This window comes from Alligator mississippiensis, chromosome 12 (genome assembly GCF_030867095.1).
Source record: "Alligator mississippiensis isolate rAllMis1 chromosome 12, rAllMis1, whole genome shotgun sequence".
Classification (NCBI taxonomy): domain Eukaryota; kingdom Metazoa; phylum Chordata; order Crocodylia; family Alligatoridae; genus Alligator; species Alligator mississippiensis.
The window spans coordinates 961,162-983,756 of NC_081835.1; the positions used below are offsets into that span (position 1 = coordinate 961,162).

Genomic DNA, 22,595 nt, shown 5'->3' on the forward strand with positions numbered 1-22,595 from the left:
CGAGTCCAGGGCTCAGTCTGGGCCTGAGAGTGCCTGTTCTCAGTGTTCAGGGTACAGCAGGGTGTCTGGGAGGGCCTGCTGACAGCGGAGACACCTGCCTGGATCCCAGATACAAAGCCCGTGTCTGGGCAAAGTGGTTTTATGAGGAAAAAGCAAAATAAAATGCCTGGGTTTTATCAATGTCTCTGGTATCACCTGACTCAGAGACAGAGGGGAAAGCGGCTTTTAAGGAGCGGATGCAGGCCTTGCCCTGGGAGGTGCGAAGCCCCCCTCTGTGGCAGCCAGCACCCAGCTGGGCATCCCAGCTGCTGTCTGCGTTGGAGGCTTCCCGTGGGGGGCTTGCCGGGCTGCCTGAAAGGACCAGCTAGGTTACAATGCACATATGTGCACTTGCGCGTGCGTCTCTTGGGCACGGCTGTGGCATGCGTCTGAGCAGAGCCCAGGTGATGGTTCTCTCCTCGGGGATGGTGGGAGTCGATTCACTCACAGGGTCTGTAAAAGTATTTGACTGCATCTGCCTTGGCCCCGGCTAGCGACAAGCGACGTACCGATCTAGACAGAATACAGACAAGATTTCTTAGCTCAGGCTCTGGGGAGGTCCCATGCCAGGCAAGAAGATGGAGAAATCGGAGAAAACTTTCTCTGGCTTTGTTTGAAGAACCACCCTTAATAGGAAAAATTGGTCCCCTTCTCTTCGTCCTGCCCTTGTCCTGGCAGAGCCACAGGGTGATGACCCCTCCACTAGCCTTGGGTGCACACCCTGTGGGATTTCAGTCCAACATGGAGGTAAAAAGACCATTGAGAAGGTGCCCAAGCCCACATTAGTGTGGAGTTTGCGGACCATTGCAAGCAAACACAGGACACCCAGCAGCCAACTGAATCCACAAGCTGTGCCCAGACGGACCCCGCAGATTGTCACGGGCCCTGAGAGAAAGGAAGAGAAAGATGACGTGGTAGGAGGAAGCGCGCTGCAGGGATTCCCGTGGCCATTCAAACCACCGACAGTCACTGGGCTTACCCCACACTACCACCATCCCAGCCACAGGGCAGGGTGAGCACACGTGCTGATCCTTACAGAAGGTGGAATTGTTCTCCAGCCATCTTTGGCCAGCCCGAATGCTGCTATACGGAGATGGAGGGCGTGCGTGTGGGTGTGTGAATCTTTATGTAAGAATGAACTCTTCGTCCACAATCTCGCCAATGTTATTAGATACAAACAGGCTTTTCTTCAGCCTCAGCCATGCAAATCGTCCCAGTTCAACTCTTGTTTCTCCCTCTGGACAAATATGTGCATTATAGACAATGCAAGGAAATCCTGCCCTTTCTGTCTGTCTTTACGCCTCTCTTACAGTATTCCAGGACACTGAGGCATCACAGCTCCAAATCTGAATCTGGCTGCTGGACCTGCCCCAGCTCCCGCGCTGTGGAACAAGCGGCAGTATCCAGGGATCATCAGCCCACTCGCTCTGCTGCCCACCCCAGTGCAGGGTCTGATACCCCCGGCTGGGCGGTGAATGCAGCAGCACTGGCAGGCTCTGTGCCCCTGCTCTGGGTTGGGCTAGTGTGCACTGGGGGACGTCTCACACTGGGGTTTGCAAAACAGCAGTAAAAGGAATGAGGAGAAGCCCAAAAGGTGCATAGCCCTCCTGGAAGCTCAGGCCCAGGGGCAAGTGCTCCCCACCACCTGTGGGCTCCCAGTCCATAACACGGCTCACAAGGGGCTCACAGCAGCATGCTCTTCTGGACGCAGGTGGGGACAGACCGCAGCCAGCCCCCCCACGCACCCCCCTTGCAAAGCACAATGAGGGCACATTATACCATAGGCTGATGGCACCTTGCCTCCCAGTAATCCCTGCTGTCATCGCTGTTAATTCCAGTTTGTGCACAGTATCCCCTTGCACAGTCCTGCTCCCACAGAGATGCTGGTGCTGCCAGATGCATACCATAAGCCCAGAGGTTCCTTTTGATTAACGAGATTACAGCCAAAGCCTTCCTCCTATTGTACTCAGGAGGAGGACTGGAGAGGCTCATCCCCCCTTATTGCACATCCCTCTAGGAAAGAGTCTTGAGAGGCCACCTGCTCTTCATCTCAAGACAGCAGGAGATGAAGGGTCCACGGCTTCCCTGGGGGAGCCTGTTTCAGCAGCCAACTGCCCTCACTGTTAAAAAAGTGCACCTTATTTGAATTTGTCTGGCTTTGGCTTACAGTTAGCAGTTCTTGGCATGCCTTCTAGAACTGGCTGTCCTGCTTAATTGGAATTAGTAATTAATTTGGAGAAAATGTGCATGTCTATGTATGTGCGTTTTAGTTCAGCTCTTCAGCTGATGTCAGCTTGCTGTGGCACTGTTGCTTTCAATGTAGATGCGCTGTTCTCCACCGGCCAAGGATCTGGGCCCATTATAGTCCACTTTTTGTTTAATTTCTGAGGCTGTTTTTATTACCAGTTCTTGCCTTTCTGCTGATACTGCAGGAGGCTAATGAAGGAATTGTGAATTGGGCTGTGGAGAACAGATTAGCCTTGGCATAATCCTATCTAGGACCCTGTCTCTTGGTTTTTGTTTGAAATGCTCCATGATCTATAACTCTGGCAGCATCAGGACCAGGCGAAGTGGCAGGCAGTACATATGAATCCCTTGGAAACCTCTGCTTTTCTTTCTTCCCTGCTCTTTGCCTCGTAGTCAATGAAACAGCCCTTTTCTCCTTCTCATTATAAAGCTCTCCTCTGTCTTGCCAGCCCCAAACACTGGATCTCTTGTTTGCCTTTACTCTGTGCTTTGCTTTCCAAAATAAGGGCCCAGCTTTCTAAGAGTCGTGCTAAGAGTTTCCGAAATCTGGACGTGAGCCCCAGCTCTTAGTCAAGACAAGTTTTCCACTCAGTAATATAGATTTTTTCCCTTTAAAATTCCTCCGAGCATTGTGCATCTCTCCCCCAGCCAAATTCTTGCCTTTTCACTGCAGGGACCACCCAGGATAAAGGGTGACATTTGGCCCTGGTGTAAAGTCCAGTGAAACAAGGAGGCAGTGGACACTGCCCAGCAAAACCCTGCCCGGAGACATGACAGGACGCGGTGGGGGATCCTTGCATTTCCGAGCGCGGTGCCGTCGTTTGGGGGTGCGGGGCAGATGGGGAGGACAGGCTGCCCTGGCAGCTTTGCAGGGGCACTTTCCTATGTCTGAAAGAACGGTAACGGCACCAAGGTCGATGCCCCACGCCCGGGTCCTGGAGCTCTGCCCGGCGTGGCTGCGCGGGGCAGCTTCCACGGCGGTTGTGGACTGTTGAGAGGGCCGAGGCCTGGAGAGCCCAAGCGTGGTCCCTCGCGGGGCAGAGGCAGGACTCCCCCGAGCGGCCGGCCGCACGCCTCCGTGGCGCTGGCGGAGCGGAGGGGGACCCCAGCGGGGAGAAGCAGCCGAGTGGCGCCGTCACTGAGCGGTGCGGCCGCGCTCCCCTCAGCTTGCCCGGCACGCTTCAGTGCCAGCCCAGGCAGATCGAGATGCTCCCCAGGGAACCGAGGAGATGCTCTTCGTCGCCCCGTTTCCTGGGCCAGGTGGCCGTCTCCACGGACACGGGGACACAAGGGGGACTGGTTGCTTGGAGGGCTTGGAGCAGTTGTGGTATTTTGCAGCTGTTGTGTTGCGTAGGGTCTAGTTGGGCTTTTTCTTCCCGCGGAAGAAACCTTTAGATGCCGTCGGTATCCAGGTCGCTCACGAGTGCCGGAGCTGTTCGTTTATTGTCCCCAGTGAAGGTGACGCTGTCCCCGGTTTCTGGGTGGGCACTGGAGCCAGAGCCCCCCCAAAACCCCCAGGGCCCAGCAGAAGAAAAGCCGCCAGGGGGTGAATAAGGGGACAGGGCTGCCCGTCCACGAGGCGCTTTGGTGGGGAGGACAGCTCGGAGTTGGGAGGCAATGAAATGCTGTTTGCCCTGCCAGAGAGGGCCGAGGGCAGCACCGCGTGCACGTGGGGGTAGCGGCTCTGCCGTACCCCTCCTGGACGGCGGTGCAGAGGGGGCTTGGGCAGGGGGCTCCACAAGCACTGGGGTAACCCCCACCTCTCTCCCTCTCCTTGCAGGGGACGAAGGTGCAGCCGAGGCAATGGGGAGAGACGCTGCAGAGCAGACGCCTCGCTGAGGGACTCTGGTGAGGGCCCCCGAGCGGGGACACGGGCAGAGCCCCCAGAGCAGCCGGTCACCGAGGGCTCAGAGAAGGACTCGCACCAACGGTGGACGCTGCCAGCTCTGGACAACAACTGGTGAGTGGGGTCTGAGGGGAGAGGAGGGGGGTGGCTAATAGCCTTGTTAGCTGCTTATAGCTCTGAGAGGAGGTCTGAGGTCTGGGAGTCTCTCCAGGTGCGGTTGATGTGTTAATTACTGGCTTTCCCCAAAAAGTCTCCTCCCTTTCGAACAAGGGTTGCTCATGCACATGGCAGCAAGGCTCAGCGGGAGTGCCCAGACACCCCAGGTTTGCCCCTTAAGCCTACTGTGCTGCAGGATGGTGGAATAGCAAATGCAGAGGGGTCCTGGTGGTTTGTCTGACCCTTCCCTCATTACCTATGAGAGGTTTGCAGTCAAAAGAGTTTCCAGCCCTGGTTTCCCATTCCCAGCCCCACCTGGGGGCTGTGTGTGTGGAAGGGAAGCAGGTGTCTGCACAGGCAAGTGGCACAAGAGCGTGCTGTCTCGGGGGAGCCGTCCTGCAGGCCCCGTGCACAAGGCTACCACACACGTATCATGGGGTCAGCTCGGGTAGGTGCAGAAAGTTTGTGAGAGCCCTGTTCCAGCGTGCAGCAAAGCTGGGTGGGACACGATGGGGTCCTGCTCCTCTTCCCTCGCACACCCAGAAAGCCAGGCTACTGGATACGGCCAGCAGACCTGAGGATTCAGGCAAAGGGGCTGGGCATTCTGCTAGGTTATTATCAAATGTTACAGGTCATTATCCACGTACTAACAGAGGTGATTTTAGCTCAGCACTAGGCATTCTGCCTCGAAAGCTGAGGTGTCTGGAGCTAGTCAGGCCAGAGCTCTCCCCATCGTGTAACCAGGCAGGCATTGCAGCCCATCGGAAATGAGTTGGAGAGCTTATGCATACAGATGCCTGTTCCTAGAAGACTGTGGAGCAGGGACGTGGGGGTTTGCTCCGGGCACTGTGTCTCAGGCTCTTTCAGCAGATCAGAGTGTCCAGTACAAAGGCTCTGGTTCTTGAGCAGAGGCTCTGGTCAGAGCAGCTAGTAGGACGGCCGTTCGTCCGGTTTTATAGAGGGCAGTCCAGTTTTCTGTCCTCTATTGATATGAAACCGGACGCCTTTATGTCCTCTATTTTTCATTGCTCAGCATCCCCCACTTCCTTCCGCCGGCAACACCGCCACCACCACCAGCGGGAGCTCACCGCTCACTGCTGGCACGCCCCTGCCACCAACACCGCCATTGCCGCCTGCGGGAGCTCACTGTGCCCCCCAGCCTCGGGAGGCGTGCAACGTTCATGGTGGTGGGGACCCTTGCACTAAACGCAACTCTCCTCTATTCCTGAGGTACCTTAATGGCTACCCAAGTAGCTAGAGCCCCTCGTCTCTCACTCAGCTGCACAGAAAGCACCAGCACTGGTGCAAAGCAGCAAGAACACGTCTGAAATCAATGTAAAGCCTGGGTATGTGATCAGAATTGGACCCAAAGGCCTGGCCTCCAGGGCCAGCATCACTCTTTACTATAGATAATTCACAGCCCCATTGCTCTCTGTGAGGGAGGTGAGTCATGCTCTCCTGCTGCAGCTTATTGGTCTCTGGGTGGCCCTAGAAGCATTGCAGGCACCGTGCAGAGAAAGGTCTTGTCATGTGTTCTGGTGGGAGGTTAGAGAAGTAACAGCAACATGTTCATAAAGAGCCCTTGCGGGGCAGCGTACGGGGGAGGACTGACTGGGACGAGAGACTGGGGTGGAAAACCAAGTGCAGAGCATAGGGAAAGAAAAGGCACCAGCTGGTAGATGACCATAATTGGTAGCCCTGATCCTGAGTCAATCCTTGTGTGAAGGGGGTGGGGAGTTAAATCTGGCCATCACAGGTACTTTTTTCCATTTCAATGCCTAATGGGTTTGCAAACCAGGCATGAGAGGAGCTGGTAGTGGGGAGGACACAAGTCCCCCGCCCCATCCCCACACATCCTTACAGAGGCTGAATGCTAGGGAGCCATCGTGTTTCTTGCATCAGTTGTTCACTCGCCTGCCAACACATGAGAAGGGCTTTCAGCTGTAGCGGGACCTGAATGCAGGCCATCCCGGCTTTTGGCTGTTTGGAATCACCAAGCCAAACACAACCTGACTGATAGAAGTTTGCAAGCCCCAGCCCTGCGCTGTTTTTCCACCTGCACTTGGATTGTGCTGCCCAAATTGCTGCTTGCAGAGGCAGGAGTGACACTGTCCTCAAATGAGGAAGGTGTAGGAGCTGGGAAGCCCAGGCTGTCTGTAAGCTGCTGCACACCAGTAGGTGTGAATAGGCCTAGAGCGCCCCATGCTGCCAGGCCATTCTTCATGGAGTGCTCGTTATTGGTGAGGACAGTTTGAAAGGACTGGCCTGACCCACTTGATTAATTTTCAGTCAAACAGAAGCTAACGAAGCAGAAGGAAGCCAATTCCCAATGAGCCGTGCCTGACTCCTCAGTGCCGTTCCCCGGGTGCTGCTGCAAACGCGGTGGGGGATGAGCAGGCTCCAACATGTCTGTTGAAGGAAACTGGGATCACTGTCCACAGGAGCAGGGACCAAGAGGTGGCTGGGGAGGAAGCATCCACTGAGATCAGATGCCTCCTGGCAAGCTGCCTTGGAGGAACTGAGCAACCTATTGGAGGTGTGAAAGAGCGGTGATGCAGGAGTCAGGATTGTGGGAATGGGGAAGGACCTGCTGAGGGGTCCACTCGGTTCAGTAAGATTGAGATGGCAATCCTGGATAGATGTTAAAGTTCCCGCTATCTGGAGAGAGCCAGAGACTCACTTCCTCCAACGTCTGTGCTTCCTGTGCTGACCGTAGGTGCGCTGTCAGTGGGGCCAGAGTAGACATGCTTGTGGACCAAGGGTTGCCTGCTAATGCAGGGGGCTCCAGTCCCACTTTTCTGTGTCATTATGCAATGTTTGTGTCGTCGCAGTAAGGACCCGCTCAAAACCTGTCGTCTCCCAGGTACCAGCAGGACTTGTATGTAGCTAAACCTGTGAAGCCATTTATTGGGCATTTCCTTCTCCTTGGCTTGTCTTTCCTGCCACAGGTACTGAGTGACCTGTGCTTCTGACCCCTCCTGATCTCTCCATGTGAACCACCTTGGCAAGTGTTGGGCCCTGAACCATCACCGGGCCCTCAAGGAGAAACCATATGATTCTCTACCTCTTGGTCATGCTCTGTTTGCAGCCCCTGGGCATCAGCCTTGGCTCACCTTTGCAGGGCATCTGTATGCCCAGTCCCTGCACCTCTGCTCCTGCAGGGCAAAGCAGGTGGTGAAGAGTGACCAGGCTGTCTGAAAGCAAAGGGTGGGCTGTTTAGAGCAATGCACTGGAGAGATGGTACCTCTCAAAGGCTGCAGAGTAGGCTGTGTGTTTGCAGGCTCACCTGCTGCCTAGCTGCTTTCCCCTGACCAGCTCCTCTGCAGAGCCTCACCTGCGCCAGCCCATATCCTTGGCAAAGCTCCCTGGATACCCCACACGACTTGCCTTCCTGCCCACCTTCTCCCCCCCATGAGGATCAAGTCACTTTTCAGCTGTTTCTACCCACTTTGCTCCCTAGCTTGGCCTAGAGCCTGGGAAGATGCTATTGCTTCTGACGGATGTTCATATCTTGGATTTCTGTCTGGGAAGGCATGGTGTCACTCTCCTGCACTGACCCCCAGAGTCTGGGCTGCTGCGTGTGGCATCCCAAGGGGTTCCTTTCCCTCCTGCCTGTCCTGCTGTGTCCCTGGTGGGGATTGCAAACAGAGCCTGTGCTTTGCACGTGCGTGTATGTTGTATGTGTATGTGTATGTGTGCAGGGCTGTAGCTGTCAGACTTATTGCTCTCTTCAGCTCCACCCCATTCTCCTCATTGGCTCCAGAAAGGCCTGACAGGGATGACTGATTTATCAGTCTGATCAGGCAGCAATTTCTGCATCCAAACAACAGCCCCTGACACCCGGGGCCACGGCACTGGCTCCTTGTCCCTCATCCACCACCAAATTGCTGCTCACAAGGGGTTAACCGGAGCTACATGGGGTGAGCAGACCCCATTGCCCCTCCCAGTCCCTTAGCGCCCAAGTACCGGAGAGTTAAATTACCCCGTTACCTTCTTCCCATGAACTGCTCCCATGGCGCAGGCGTCCAGCGTGCGGGCAGTCCCTTCAGATTGTCCTCCGGAGCTGGCACTTTGCAGGCTCCGTATTGTTCCCTGATGCTGTCCCACAGTCTGTGGAGAGGCACGGGCTGCATTAAACAGCAGGGAATGTGCAAAGGCGCAGTGCCTGGCTCCCTGACAGCCCTGCTGATTCTGCAGCAGAAGGCAGGCAAAGAGCAGCAGGGTCTTAAAGGAGATGAGCAGAAAGGTAGTCCTTTGCTTTATTACCCCGGCATGTCAAGAGCTCGTTCTTGTATACCTAATGACTGGCTTGCACACAGGCTCTGGCCAGGCACAAAGGCAGCTTTCATGCTGTAGATGCCCTGCTTCTAAGCTGGGCTCCTTATTTTGAAAGGCTGTGAGAGATTACAGTAATTACACTTGACAGGGCAAGATGTTGCAGAATGCAGGGATGGTCTGAGAAAGAATCAAGCTGCCGGGCTCTGCCGGGTCCCAGAACCGCGAGGTCCTTGTCCACCAGGCGCCTGGCTGTCATTTGCTTTGCACTTTACAGTGGCTTTGTGGAAACGCCCTGGAAAAAAACCACGTAGCCCCACTTCTCGGGGAACAATGCGGGATTCTTGCATGGTGGCTGGGGTAGGGCGCCAGGGCCCAGCTTGTAAGATGCGGCCAGGCAGCACTCCCGCTGGCACACGTGCTTGCTGCTGCCCACAGGCAAGCGTCTCAGACAGGATGAGCAGTGGGCCCTGCTGGGGGCCCAGCAGCCACGCACAGCCTTGTCCTGCAGTCTCGTTGGGGTGCCAGGGCAGAGGCCAAGGGTGAGCCCCTCTTCCTCTCACCCCCACATTGAGTAACTCACTCTGACTTTTTCTCGTGGACTCCCTCCGTGGGCTGTGGCCCTGTGCACTTGCCTGGGTGTTGCACCCACAAAACCAGCCATGTCTGTGGCATGCTGAACATCCTGTGCTGCTGCTGCGCTTGGTGCCAGACGAGGCAGCTGAGTCCCTGGCTCCTCCCCGCATCCCTTTAAGATCTCAGCAATAAAGCACCTGTAAGCAGGGGGGTCCTCAGCACACCAGGAACCCCTGCTCGCATTAGTACAGTCGCATAAAAAGCCAGGTGCTCAAGTGTGGTTCCTGAGTCTGTATTTCAGCATCAAAGTTAGAGGCTTAGATTTGGCTTCCATGGGAGCAGCTGTGTGTGCGCCACCCTGACGGGCTAGTGGCCACTGATGGACCACAGTGTCTCATTCTAGAGTCAGGAGCCTACATTTTCACCTCTGTTTTCTGGATCCTTTGGCCTGTACTAAGTGCTCAGGCATCAACTGCAAACAGAGTCTTTGCTCAGTGCCAATGAGCACACTTGGGACCAGGCGCGAACCAAACTTTGTGAGAATGAACAAGAAAGGCTGTAAACTTATGGGAGATATCTGCAGCTGGTGTTTGATTGCTGTGGAATTGCACTTCGATGGTATTCAGGTAGTGGACACGTGTGCTGGCTGCGTGCTGGGCATGTGTTGTTTGAAAGGCTTTCATTGGTTCAGCCGACGTGGTGTCTAACCGCTGTTGTGAGTGTGCAGGATTAAGCAGTCGAGTTTAACAGCCACGTTCCTGTAGCAGGAGCCGGACCTATTCTTTTTGTAAATCCCAGCTCCACTGGGTGGCTGAACTCATCATAAAAGTACAGGAGGATCCTAGCGTGAGGGTGAAGGCTGGTGTCCCCCTGGTTTCCCAGTTTGGGCTTTGGGAGTAACCAAGGGAATTCTGCCTTCCTGTTCATGTGGGGCAGAGCTGCAGGTTGTCTTTCTGAGTCTCTTTTTTTCAGGGTGAGCAATCTGGGACTGGAGGCTAGTGGCCAAAGATCAAGGGGGCAAAGTGTGGGAGTTCAGAAGCTGTAAGTTAATGAGGAGCAGAAGGAGCTGCCCTTTGTCCAGTGCACTGTGTGCTCTTGTCAGGCTGTGACTCTTCCACAGGCTTTTGAGAGAACTCACCTATAATGCAGCCCCATTGACTCCAGGGTACTGGACATGGCCCACCAACCGACCCAGAGTCTGATACATTTTGGAAGGCCTGCAGATCCCAGCAGATTTGGAGGAGACCTGGGGTGATCTCACCAGGAGGAGGAGTTTATTGGCTGAGTGGGACCGACTGGATCTGAACCTGCAGTGAAAAGGGTCAAGATTTGGTTCCTTTGAAGGTTCATTTTCAACGAGTTTCCTCTGTCTGCACAAGCTTGCTGTCCCCAGGCTGGCCGCTCATGGCCAGAGCTGGGTCACCCCTGGGTAGAACCGATGAACGCATTGCACTCACCTTCCAACCTCTGTCCACTCCTCTTAGGATAAATTAGATCTGATAGGCACCTGCAGCAGTGACACCTCCAAAAAGCTACCTATGGTGACCCTAGTGCAGGGGGGCTGAACCTGATGATCTTCCAAGGTCCCTTCCAGCCTTACAATCGATGAATTTAAGAGCCTGGTACAGCCCAAGCCCCAGCCCACACCAGCAGCCTGCCCTTGCCCTGCACACAGATCCAGGGGCACATGTCCCTTGTGCCTCCCCCTGGGGTGCGTGCAGCAGCAGGAGCCATGGCTCTGTCCCATGCCCCACCCTGCCCTAGCCGGGCAGAACCTGCCCCAGCCCCACTCCCGCCCTCACCGCAGGGGCCTTGATCTGCACTCCCCACACCCCTTCCCTTCCCTTCCCCACGCCCCTTCCTTCCCAGCAGACTTACTGGCCAGATGCTGCTCTCCAAGCTGCCTGGCAGCATATTGGCAATCAGATTTGTATTGTCCGATACGGCTCATTAAAAATTGGCCATCTGTATTGCCCAAAAAATCTCTATCGGTGCACCCCTACTGACCAGCTCTGTGGACTCTCTTCTTTTAATGTGCTCTTCCCTCTTGGGGATCAAGAGCGGGGTCTTGAATTTGGCAGGGTGAATGTGCAGGTACCAAGTGGTTAATGATCCTGGGGTCCCCATGGACAGCTTACGTGTTTGGTCAACTTACAAACTGCAGAGCACATGCACAAAAGTGGCTCGAGGCCTGGCCTGCAAAGGTGACCTGTTTCCACATGCATCTGCCACCAATAAGACCCACTGTAAGCGATGCTTTGTGTGTGTAAGAGAGAAGTCTTCTGTGTGTGCCACTCACTAAGGCTAAATACAGCTCTAGTTTCTGTTATACTGAGACAGCCCGGTCTAGCTTTCCAGAAGAGGTCTCAAATATAGCACCCTGCGTCTCCATCTCTGCCGGCGGCAGGCTTCACCGGCTGGTTAGCCCACACTTCTACCTGCCACAATATTGTTCTTGCACTTCCGGTTAGTATGCTAGCCATTCCAGTTAACAGCTCAAAACACCTTGTGCCCCGTACTGGTTGTGCCCTTCTGTAACATTTGAGAGAGACAAAAAACTACAGCGCCCAGTCATGACATACCTTCTTGCTCTCAACATGAGCCTTTATTAATATACTAGGACACGTATTGGAATCTGCTGGGCATCGGCCAGGGTGTCAGAGATGTGCTGTTATAGCACAGACTAAAGCACTTGTAAAGCAGGGATCAATCACTGTTTTAAAAGAGCTGATCAAAAGAAAATGAATCTTTCATTTAGGCTTGATGCAGGAGCTGTTTGGAGGTCCGCACACCACGACTTTACTTCTGCGGTACGCAGCCCTCCATTCGCAAGGCCACAGGAAGTTTCAGTTCTTTGTCTGTTTCTTCATCGATTCGCATAAGCTGCAGGGGGAAGAAAGAAAGAAAGCTGAGAGCTTGGCAGTAGCTGGTCCGTGAACAGGGAACGGCACATTCAGAGCAAGGCTGTAAACCCAAATGTTCTTTCTGAGGCCGCTAGTGGACACAATGCATGGATAATCTCATACCCCCGCATACAGTAGGCAGGCTCAGCACTGGCACTTGAGTTAACAGAGAAATCCCATTCTCTTTTCTCAAGGGGTGGGTATCCTGGTGTCCTCTGCTCCTAGCCTACTGTGCTTGAGTGGCTGATAGGATACTGGTATATGATGCTCTCATCCAGGGGCCTCAAACCACTTTTGAAATTTGCTGCTACCATGTCCCTGTTACGGATCTTACAAAAGTAAGTACGTTGCTGCAAAAACCCTGAGCCCTCAGAGATGTTTTCCATCCACATCTGTTTTCCCCCTTCCCATCCTCCTGCTTTCCCACCCCATTCTTTCCCTCAGAAGTACGCGTGCCCCAGTTCGAGAAACGCCAGTCTAATCAGCGTGTTTGGGTCACCACCGAGTTGTTGGGCCCCCTCTGGACTCTGCTCCTTTTTGCCAGCCACACACCAAAGCAGCATCGATGTGTGCAAGGGGAGAGGTGGCAGCCGTGGCTCCCAGCCCACAGGCACACGCTGTTCCATGCAGACCGTGTGCTCCGGGGGCAGGACAAGCGAAGGGAAGCGTGTGCGTAGGAGGAGTCATGTCTAGAGGGACACAGAACATGCAGATCTTGTCTCCATGACCCGAAGCTGCACTGATCTGCCTGAGGCTATGGGTGGTGCTGGGATTGGGAGAGAAGCAATTTTTCATATTCCCCATGGACTGTGAGAAGGTTTGGAGCTGCTTTGCTTGCAGCAGGTCCTCTTCTTTGAACAGCTTTCAGTCAATGGGCTCTAGAACGAGTTTTCAAAACAGGAACCATTCTGGGTAGTAACAGCCCTGAGATGCCCAGGCACGAGCTGCCACAGCCTCTGTCCCCTATCACGTTTGCAAGGAGAGGAGAGGGAAAGTACCTTTTCAAAACGTCTCTTATCCTTTCGACCTTTTTCTCCTAAAAAAACCCAGTTGTCCCAGTAACGCAGCTTAGCTGCATAGCTGCTTCCCAGATTGGTTAACAGTGTCCGTGCTTCATTGTTCATCCTAAAAAAGAGAGAGAAAGGACTTCTGAACTCCACCCTACTCTACCTTGTGTACCTGCTTAGTCCCATAGGATCTGACCACCTTCCCATAGAGCATGAAGTGCACTGCCTAACATCTGCTGGGTTTTTGGTTGTAGCCATGTTTGTCTAAGGACATAGGCAGGCAAGTTTCTTTGAGTAGATGTGGTATCTTTTATTAGACCAAGTGAGTAGGTGGTACTCAGTTGGTCTAATAAAAGATATCACATCCAGTCAAAGAACCTTGCTTGACTATCAGCTATCACGTGTGCAGGAGAGCTTTTTGCTTTGTATTTTTCACAGTGCAGCTGTAAATGTTCCTGGCTGCTAAACGGTAACGCCCATTCCCGTCTCTCCATGGCTGAGAAAGCGAGGTCACAGAGGCAGGCACAGCTTGCCTTTGTAGGAAGGGTGGGGAGGTTTGTGGTGGACCGTGGCTCATTGCAGAGTCCAGAGCCAGGCCGTGGGAGACCTTTGGGGGCCGTGCCCTGCAGTGGTTCCAAACCCTGCCCCCGGATGCTCATGCCCTAGCCACCACCCTCATTTCACATGGGGGCCGTTAGCTTGAGCCTCTACTGCCACAGGATCTTATCTAGAGAAGAGCCATTCAAACCATTGGATGTTTTCTAGGTGACAGATCGTTTGGGCACCCAGGGCCGCTCTTGAGCAGAGGTGCCACAAGTTCTGTGCCTGAGACACGGTGCCCAGATGCAGGCAGCTGGATTCTGGGCCAGCCGACATGTCCCAGGGCTGGAAAGTGCAGCCCCCTGCAGCGAGTGATGTACCACTGTGCCTCCAAATGTAGTTAGGACCGAGTGGAGGATGGATAGTTGTGCATCTGGGGTGTGATCACACTGCCCTGGGCTCAGTGGGAGATTTGCCGTTGACTCTGTGTGAGGAGACCTGGCTCCTGGGAGGCAAACTCTGCTCTTCGGGTTGGTACGTACTTGGTGGCTGGGTCATCATAGGAGGCGATAAGCACCAGGGTGCCATCCTGGATGGTTTTCAGAAAGTCCACTAGGTGTTTGACATCTGGTAAAGCAGAGAAAAGCAAGCGTTAAGGGCGAAGCATGTGGCCCATTTGCTCTGAATATGCCTTATCTGGGGGCAGGACCTAGGCAGGTGCAAGTGCCTTGTCAGCTCCCGTTCCCTCCCATGGGGTTTGTAGGCGCAAAGCATTTTGCAGAAGGCCCCATGCATCTTGCAGGACTGGACTGGTTGAGACAAGGGCTACTTTTTTCTGGTGCTGTGGTGTGAAAAGCAGCCCTTGCTAGAAAGGGTGCACCAATAGAGATTTTTGGGACCAATACCAATAGCTGATTTTTAAGGAGGCATATTGGCCAATGCCAGTCCAATCTCCGATATGCATCCTGGCAGCTTGAAGAGCAGTGTCCAGCTGGTAAGTCTGCTGTGGTGAAACGGGTGGGGTGGGGTAGGGTGGGGTGGGGCGTACAGATCAAGGGCCCTGCGGTGAGGGAGGGAGTGGGGCCTTGATCTGTAGAAGAGAGGCTCTACCCCGCAGGGTGTGAATACTGCTTCGGGTGCCCTGGATTCTGCTGCAGATCCGAAGCAGTGTTGGATTCCAAGTGGTACTAGGGAAAGCAGCCACTTACCTCCACTCCACATGTTGAAGTAGGTTGTTTTGATGAGGTGGCCTGTTGTCCCTAAGTGATTAAAATTAAAATAGAATTCAGTTTCTATAACATCAACATCCGGACAGAGAGCATGGGCTAGGTAGTCCTTCTGCTGGGGGCCTGTGCAGGACATTTGCTACATAAACTCCCAACTTGCATCCCTTCCCATTGCGCTCCTGACCCGCCAGCCGTTTAACCATTTCATCACTGCCAGCTTGTCTTTACTGAGACCGGCCATCGCAAGGAGCAGGCATGGGTGAGTGTGCAGCTGGGGATGTAACGTTTGTGTGTCAGTTTTCTGTGCCTGGCTTGGCCCCATACCTGCAATTCAGCTCATGCTCTGGGAAATTCACTGCAAAGAAGGAGGTGGTTGGAGTGACTGAGAGCTGAAGGGAAGCTCCAAGTACTAGGGAGGTTGACCTCAGGGACTGTGATTGCCCTGATCATTGACCAGCAAGGAGCCGACCCCTGTGGGCTCGGCCCAAGTGGTGCCAAAGAAAGTCAGGGAGCTCGTATCGGGCTTGTGTCCTGAGGAGCGGGCCCAGCACTGCTGCTTGCTGCTCTGTGGTCGGGGGGCTGGCTGACGGTCCACAGACATCCCTGCAGCTGGGCTCATCTGTACCAGTGGGGACCCACCCTGTGTGCCCTACCAGAGCATTAACTAAGTCATAGTTAATTAACAGGGACTACTGATTAGTTAAGAGATGGGCCATAGGCTTATAAGAGAGAGTCATCACAGGCCGAGCTGTTCCCATCCACTGGAAGAAGCAGCGGCTTCCGAGAGGTGGGCAGGAGTCAGGTGCTTTGACCTGGCTGGACCAGATGGTGCCAGCGTGTGGGATGGACCAGGCAAGGTGTGCGCCAAGCACCTGCCGGGGCCCACGACCATTTCTGCATCATCGACTCACCATTCACGAGCGCAAAGTTTAATCCATAATTGACATTATTCCTCATGACACTCATGACACTGGAAAGAAAGAATAGAATAAAGAAGGGGGTTGAATTCTCTGCGTGAATCTTTGTGAATCAGGAATTGTCTTCATGCCATGGGGGTGAATCTTTGGCCAGCTGCAATGTGCCTGACTGTAGCAGGAAAGAAACCTCCTTCAAAGGACACGCACTGCCACTGTTAGCAAGCAGGGCGAGGTTCTCCTGGCCATGTGCACCCGGGCCTTTACCAGCTTGTTTTCAGGCACAGCCCCTGGGCCGTGCAGAGTCCAGCCCGGCCCCGACCTGAGCTCTGGGATTATCAAAGAGGCAATCAACAGATGTCCTGAACCTGTCTGTCTTGTGGGGCTGCTTCTCCAGGCCCACCCTCAGGATTTCCCAGCCTCTTCTGACCCCCAGACCTGCAGAGAGCCCTTTCCACCTCCACGCCATCAGGTGCTTTTGGGACCACTGCAGTACTTACATTACATCGTCAAAGCACATAAACGGCTGAACACCTTTTCTTGTTCCGCCAACGATTTTGAAGGCAAAATGGTTCGGGGGACAGCTTTGCACATTGCCGCACTTATGCAGCAATTCCTGTGACTCTGAGTGGAATGAAAAACAGGCATTGGGGCGATGCTAGGACCTTTCTGACAAGCAGGGTGCAGTGCCCCGGGCCCTGCTCCTGTTGTTCCCCCACCCCCAGACCTCCCGAGGGCAGAGCTGCCCTGGCCCTGGGCTGATAGCACACAGTTGGTGGCAGCTCTGCTTCCTGGTTTTGGGGCTTTGGAAACTGCCCCGTTAGCCGCACAGAGCTGCCCTCTCATTGCTGTGGGGGGGGGGGGCTGTCATACGTATGTATTAGGGGATGATGTGGACCCGCTGCCTCTGCTCAAAGTGGGGAGCTGTGCAGAGAGACACTCTTCAGGTGTGCTACAACTGTTTAACTGCAGAGGCCTTCAGCCCCAGCTCAGTGCGTTTCATTCATTCCTCACTTGTTCTGCATTAGCGGCTGCTTCTATGGCTCGGAGCCAGGAGGAGGTGTGGGGAGAACCGAGAGAGGAGACCCTGGCTCTATTCTGCTGATGAGATCTATTCATCTGTAGAGAAATAACCTTCTGTTGCAGCTCTTGCCTTTAAACCTCCTCCAAGATGTGTGTTGGAGCCTGACCTTCCACCCAGGTGATGCATTTGACCCATTTGAGACTCATTCCAGAGGTGGTTCAGCTCACGAAACAACCGCACATCAACTTACCAAACAAGCTCTGTTCAGCGACAGACTTCCAGCTCGTGTTGAGCTCCGTCTGCAGAAGGAACCACGTTCCAGCCAGCATGAACAATGAGCCCACAACCCGGCGCGCACCTGCCAGGGTGTTGGGAGAAGGTCACGTTATGGTGCGGCGCTGTGGAGCGTGGAGCAGCCTTGCCCTGGCATTGGGGAGTGGGGGGCTCAGTGTCGTGCAGTGCTGTGAGCCGGAGAGCAGGAGTCGGGGAGCTGTGCTTGGAAGGCCACGCAGGCCTGCTCTCCTCTTCCACATGCCAGCTGCAAGCAGTGGCCTGTAGCCAGGGGCCCTTCCTGCCCTCGGCCAGTTACTGCAAGCTGCTCTTGGGAGAGGGGAGCGAATTGCTGGTAGAAATCCTGCCCAGTTTGAAGGCAATAATGGGTCACACTCCTCTGAGAGACACATTGTGCAGGGAAAGCCATCCAGGCCTCGGGTTTGTGACGGACTGAGCACGGGGTGGGACTCGGTGGCCTTTGCTGTGCAGGAAGTCAGCCTGGCACGGAAGTGGAAAGGGACCTTGGAGTCTTAGTGGACTCCAAGATGAACATGAGCCGGCAGTGTGACGAAGCCATCAGAAAAGCCAATGGCACTTTATCGTGCATCAGCAGATGCATGACGAACAGGTCCAGGGTGGTGATACTTGCCCTCTATCGGGCGCTGGTCAGACCGCAGTTGGAGTACTGCGTGCAGTTCTGGGCACCGCACTTCAAGAGGGATGCGGATAACCTGGAGAGGGTCCAGAGAAGGGCAACTCGTATGGTCAAGGGCCTGCAGACCAAGCCCTACGAGGAGAGACTAGTGAAACTGGACCTTTTCAGCCTCCGCAAGAGAAGGTTGAGAGGCGAACTTGTGGCTGCCTATAAGTTCATCACGGGGGCACAGAAGGGCATTGGTGAGTATTTATTCACCAAGGCGCCCCCGGGGGTTACAAGAAACAATAGCCACAAGCTAGCAGAGAGCAGATTTAGACTGGACATTAGGAAGAACTTCTTCACGGTTAGAGTGGCCAAGGTCTGGAACGGGCTCCCAAGGGAGGTGGTGCTCTCCCCTACCCTGGGGGTCTTCAAGAGGAGGTTAGAGGAGTATCTAGCTGGGGTCATTTAGACCCAGCACTCTTTCCTGCTTATGCAGGGGGTCGGACTCGATGATCTATTGAGGTCCCTTCCGACCCTAACATCTATGAATCTATGTGGTGAAGGTCTCTCTCAGGTAAGAGGCACGGCGTGACAGCAAGACATTACTGCTGCTGTTCTCTGCATTAACTTAAACCTGAGAATGGGTGAGAATGGGTTAAAAAGCTATGGAAGTGTAAGTGTGTCTCGAGTTCCCCGAGCTGGGAGGCTCGCGACCCCCCAGTTAGTCAGTCGGTCCAGCCGACCAGCTGTTCATAAAAGTGTGATTGGCACTGGATGTTACAGCAATGCCCAGTGGAGCACAGCGTTCCTCTCCTGCCATGGAAACGTGATTGAAGGCAATATTTATACTGCAGCTGAATGGCTCTTATGGAACCAGGGACCTCTCGGTAGTCATCTCCCGCCCCCAACCGGGAGGGATTTCATTTGTAAAAGTACAATGAGCTGCAATATAGAAAGTTATTTTAAAACTAAGGCTCTGTACTCACACTGAGGCCCTTCTGCACACCCCTGGCTGCACCAGGTGGGTGTAAGGGTGTTTCAGAAGTGCTCGTGTGGGCAAGAAACGTTCCCCTCATTCATATTCTCTGGGCCCGTTGTGTGCTCATTCTGAAAGGCACAGCTCTCTTTCCTCTTACCTGTCGGCCTCATGGTAGGACTTGGGTGCGGTGAAATGAGGGCAGTGGTCAGAGATCGTGAGTCAACCTGCAGAAGCAGAAGAAACAGGGATTAAACACATAACCGTTACCCAGAGAAAAGCGATGAGTGTCGGGTGAAAGGTGGTGATTGGGGTGGTGGAGCTCCTGCACTCCACGGGGACTTAAGCCATCCCCAGCGGCAGACACACCAGCGCCACAGCCAGCGCACTAGCAATGCCAGACTTATTTCAAGCAGCCTCAGGACCTGGGGAGCATGTTTGCACGGTGAAGAAGGCTGATAGACAGGTCTGCCCAGGGGCACGCAGGGAGGTGGCAGCAGAGCCAAGATCTCTTCCTTTCGCATCGGTCTCCGTGTAACCGCCAGCTTGGCCCCCCATGCCAAGAGGGCAGGTTCCAGCTGCTGAGCGCAGAGCAGGCCTTTCTGCCCGGGCCCATCCTTCCAGCAGAGTTTGGAGCAGTGCAAAGGCTGCTGCAGTTTCACCTTTGCTCACCATTGCTGGTGAAGTGTGGCACAGAGGGGTAGTGCAGCCCTTTGCTCACTGAAGCCGAATGGGTGACAGAAAGCTGGCCTGGAGGTGAGAAGGATGCCCTCATCTGCCAGCAAGAAGGACATCCTACCTGGGCTTTGCCCGCTTGCATCTTGAACTGAGAGAGTGGTAACCTGGGTCATGCTGCCTGATGGGCCATCTTCAAGGCCTGTTAAAAACCAGAGGGTGGCATCTGAGGTCCGTCTGCCAGCTTGTAGCTGTGTACCTAGCCTTTCCATAGCTACGGCTGTGGGTCAGCTGTCCCACGGATTTTCAGAGCAGAAATGTTAGCTCCTTGTTTTCCCTTTGGAGATACCAGACCTGCCAGCTGTGCAGCCCTGGTGTGGAGATTCCCACCCCTTCCAGTGAGACTGGGGGGGAACACGGACACGCATACAGAGTGCCTCCATGGGACACGGTGCTGCAGAGCACTCGCCACAACACAGAGAGGGGTGGGGAAGTCCCCTGGCTTGTTATCCCACAGGGATCTCTAAGCAGAGAGGAGAGGAGCAAGAACGGGGCAATGGAGGACATACCAACAGGAGAGTCCCCAGGAAGGAGCGGTCCCCGTTCCCCTGGCCATGCTGTGAGCACCAGCACAGCTCCATTTTGACAGGCCCAGAGACCACCTGGAGCAGGAGAATGCTCCTGCAAAGCACCCGAGGAGCTGACTGCTTCATCCTGATTGCCTCAGCTCCTACGGCAGGGTGAGGGCGCCTACTGTGCTCAGCGAGTTTGGGGCAGAGCATCAGAGCGTCAGTCCCGGATTGCCTGAGCGCAGGAAGCCCCGCAGGGACCATCTGCATCCACCTCACTGCTCTCCAGGGGGGTGCTCAGTTTAGTCAGGACGATTTGTTCTCTAGAATCGCAGAAAATGAGGGTTGGGAGGGACCTCAGGAGGTCTCCAGTCCAACCCCCTGCTCACAGCTAGACCAGCCCCAAATACATCATCCCAGCCAAGGCTTTGTCTACCTAGGCCTTAAAAACTTCTAAGGATCCAGCTTCCACACCTCCCTGGGCAACCTGTTCCAGTGCTTCAGCACCCTCCACGTGAGAAAGCTCTTTCCCAATATCTAACCTCAACTTCCCTTGCTGCAACTGGAGCTCGTTGTGCCTTCTTCGCTCCTCTGCCACCACCGAGAACAGTCCAGCAGTACAGAGAGCGCGTGAAGAGTGATCTGGGACTGGGAGGCATCTGTGACGGGGAAAGGCCAGGTCCCTGGAGCCTGCCCCAGTCTGGGAAACGTTAGAACAGCCTCCACGCTCCCAAGCGAGAGAGAGCAGTAGCTGAGAAGTGCCACAAAGCAGCCGCGTGCCAGTCTGACCCCTTCCTCCTACGTGGGGGCAAGACCAGGGGACGAGTGGATGTAGCAGGTGGCAGCTCTTTTCTAGCACTTCCCCTGGCACTAAGAAACCTGTTTCTTTTAGACATACTTCTGGTGCTCCTCTGGCATCAATAATGGATAAAGACACCTGATGCAGAGCATACATCACACAACAGATTCTGTCTCCCGTTATTCAGTCAGCAGGCGGAAACAGAGACCGGGCATGGCTTTAACACTCGCTCTTGCAACAACCCTCCATGTGCAAAGTTCCCCTGGCCAGAACCTGCCCTAGAAACCAGCGCTAGAAATCTGGAGCATCGACCACAGAGAAGGGAGCGGCAGGAAGACCGCCCGGCTCCAAGTTACAACCAGCAAAAAGTGAACTAGCAAATCTGAGTTGATCTTCACTTTCTGCCTGCTACAGAAAGGGGTGGAAGAATCGGAGAAACCACGTGTTATCTACAGCAGTGACCACCGGCTGGTTTAATATTACAGCCAGGTCCTCCCAGGATCTTTGTGTCGACCACTGGGACACACCTGCCAGACGGGCAGAGCTGGACCTCATTGTGGAAAGCACTGCCAATGTTAACAGAAAAGCCTGGAGTTTGAATCAAACTTAAAGAAGCCTTCCCTTGGCAGCTATTTCTTACAGTAACACAAGAGCTCTTTGGGGGCTGGCTTTAAATATACATACCAGGCAGCGTGGCCCAGACGTGTCTGTATCCTCTAACGTCTCTGTTCCAGATGGGGCTGTCAGGACACCTCTGCAGCTAACCTCAGCAATCGGCGTGCTGCGTGGTCGACTAGATTGCGTAGCCCGGCCCTCGCGTGAATCACCACAAACGCCTCCCCCATGAAATGCCCCGCTGGTCCTGTAAGTGTCAAGCGAACTGCAGGCAGCTCAGCGGATCAGGACTAGAGGAAAGAATGAGGAAGTCTTTGTGGCTGCTCACGGGGATGCTCAGCTCTGCCCTGGGGAAAATGCACACGCCCACAGAGGGATTGGGCACAGATATCCGGCTCCTGCATAGCTAATACCTTGCCCTTGTTCTTTTCCTTCTTTCCCCCTCTATTGGCACTTGCCCTCCACCCATCTCTTTCTGAACTTGTAACCAAGGAATCTGCTCTAGCTGTGCTGGGACCTCATGTAGTCTGCATGGTTCAGGTGTAGGGAGTTACCATAGGGATTGCAAGAGGTAGCACAGAGGAGCATGTGTGTGCAAATGTGTGCTCACCCAGCTGGTTGTGCTGGTTGTGGAAGCACTTTCGTAAAGAAGTGATGCTTGGATCAGACCTCAAATGTATGTTGAGAGGCAAAGCTTCATGTCTGCAGGACAGCGCCACTCTGAGAGCAAGGACAAAGCTTATACACAGGGAAGTGGCCCAACGTGTGCTGCACCTCTGGATCTGCCCTGCCCTGGGGGGGACACATGTAGAGGCTTTTTCTCGTGTTAAGTGAAACGGCACTCAGGTGTCAGGAGAGGAAGCGATGCCAAAGCAGGGCGTTCGTGGTGTCCGCTGGGGTGTGGGAAGCCCCCCTTGGAAGCCCAAGTGGTGTGCCAGCCGGAGAGGCAAGTGTCTCACTTCTGGTTGTTTTTGGCTGTTCACATCAGGGGTCGGTTGGTGTCTCGATTAACTGGGATGCTGTGAGACAAGGCAGAGGCTTTCCTTGGCCGCTCGCAGTCCGGCCTGTGAGAATCGGGAGTCAGCCCACTCCCGTCAGCAGGTTTCCCTGCCTTTGTGCAGGTGTCACTGCGAGACTCTCAGGTGTCCTTCTGGAGCGAGTGTCCATTAGTTCAGAAACACAGCGCGTGCTGACTCCTAAAGGGGTGGTGAGCTAACAGAAGATGTATATTTGGGCAGGCTTCTTAAAGCGTTTGCAGCTGTTTTTTGGGATATACACAGATTTTGCCCCGTGTT

The 22,595-nt window shown here is 54.5% G+C and overlaps 1 protein-coding gene and 1 long non-coding RNA gene across 2 annotated transcripts in view; one reads left to right on the forward strand and one right to left on the reverse strand.

Moving 5' to 3' along the window:
• The window catches only part of LOC109286202 (uncharacterized), a 226,871-nt gene that overhangs the window by 51,593 nt on the left and 152,683 nt on the right, over positions 1–22,595 (forward strand). The window contains exon 2 of the long non-coding RNA XR_009456020.1: positions 4,067–4,246. This is a non-coding gene — a long non-coding RNA (uncharacterized LOC109286202). The remainder of the gene's footprint in view (positions 1–4,066; positions 4,247–22,595) is intronic.
• On the reverse strand, positions 11,719–21,589 carry LOC102563328 (FAM3 metabolism regulating signaling molecule D). The gene is made up of 9 exons (XM_059715665.1): positions 21,370–21,589; positions 18,803–18,869; positions 17,004–17,111; positions 16,230–16,353; positions 15,727–15,785; positions 14,798–14,848; positions 14,132–14,216; positions 13,041–13,167; positions 11,719–12,022 (listed from the first exon to the last, which is right to left on the reverse strand). The coding sequence occupies exons 2-9, from the start codon at positions 18,813–18,815 to the stop codon at positions 11,939–11,941; spliced, it is 651 nt and encodes a 216-aa protein (XP_059571648.1). The 5' UTR covers positions 18,816–18,869; positions 21,370–21,589; the 3' UTR covers positions 11,719–11,938.

Excerpts from the sequence above, each read along its gene's own strand:
- LOC102563328 (XM_059715665.1), bottom strand. Across the intron at positions 15,786-16,229 it reads ATGTGCTTTGACGATGTAAT|TGTCATGAGTGTCATGAGGA; the intron begins GTAAGTACTGCA and ends CTTTCTTTCCAG. Across the intron at positions 14,217-14,797 it reads CTTCAACATGTGGAGTGGAG|ATGTCAAACACCTAGTGGAC; the intron begins GTAAGTGGCTGC and ends CTGCTTTACCAG.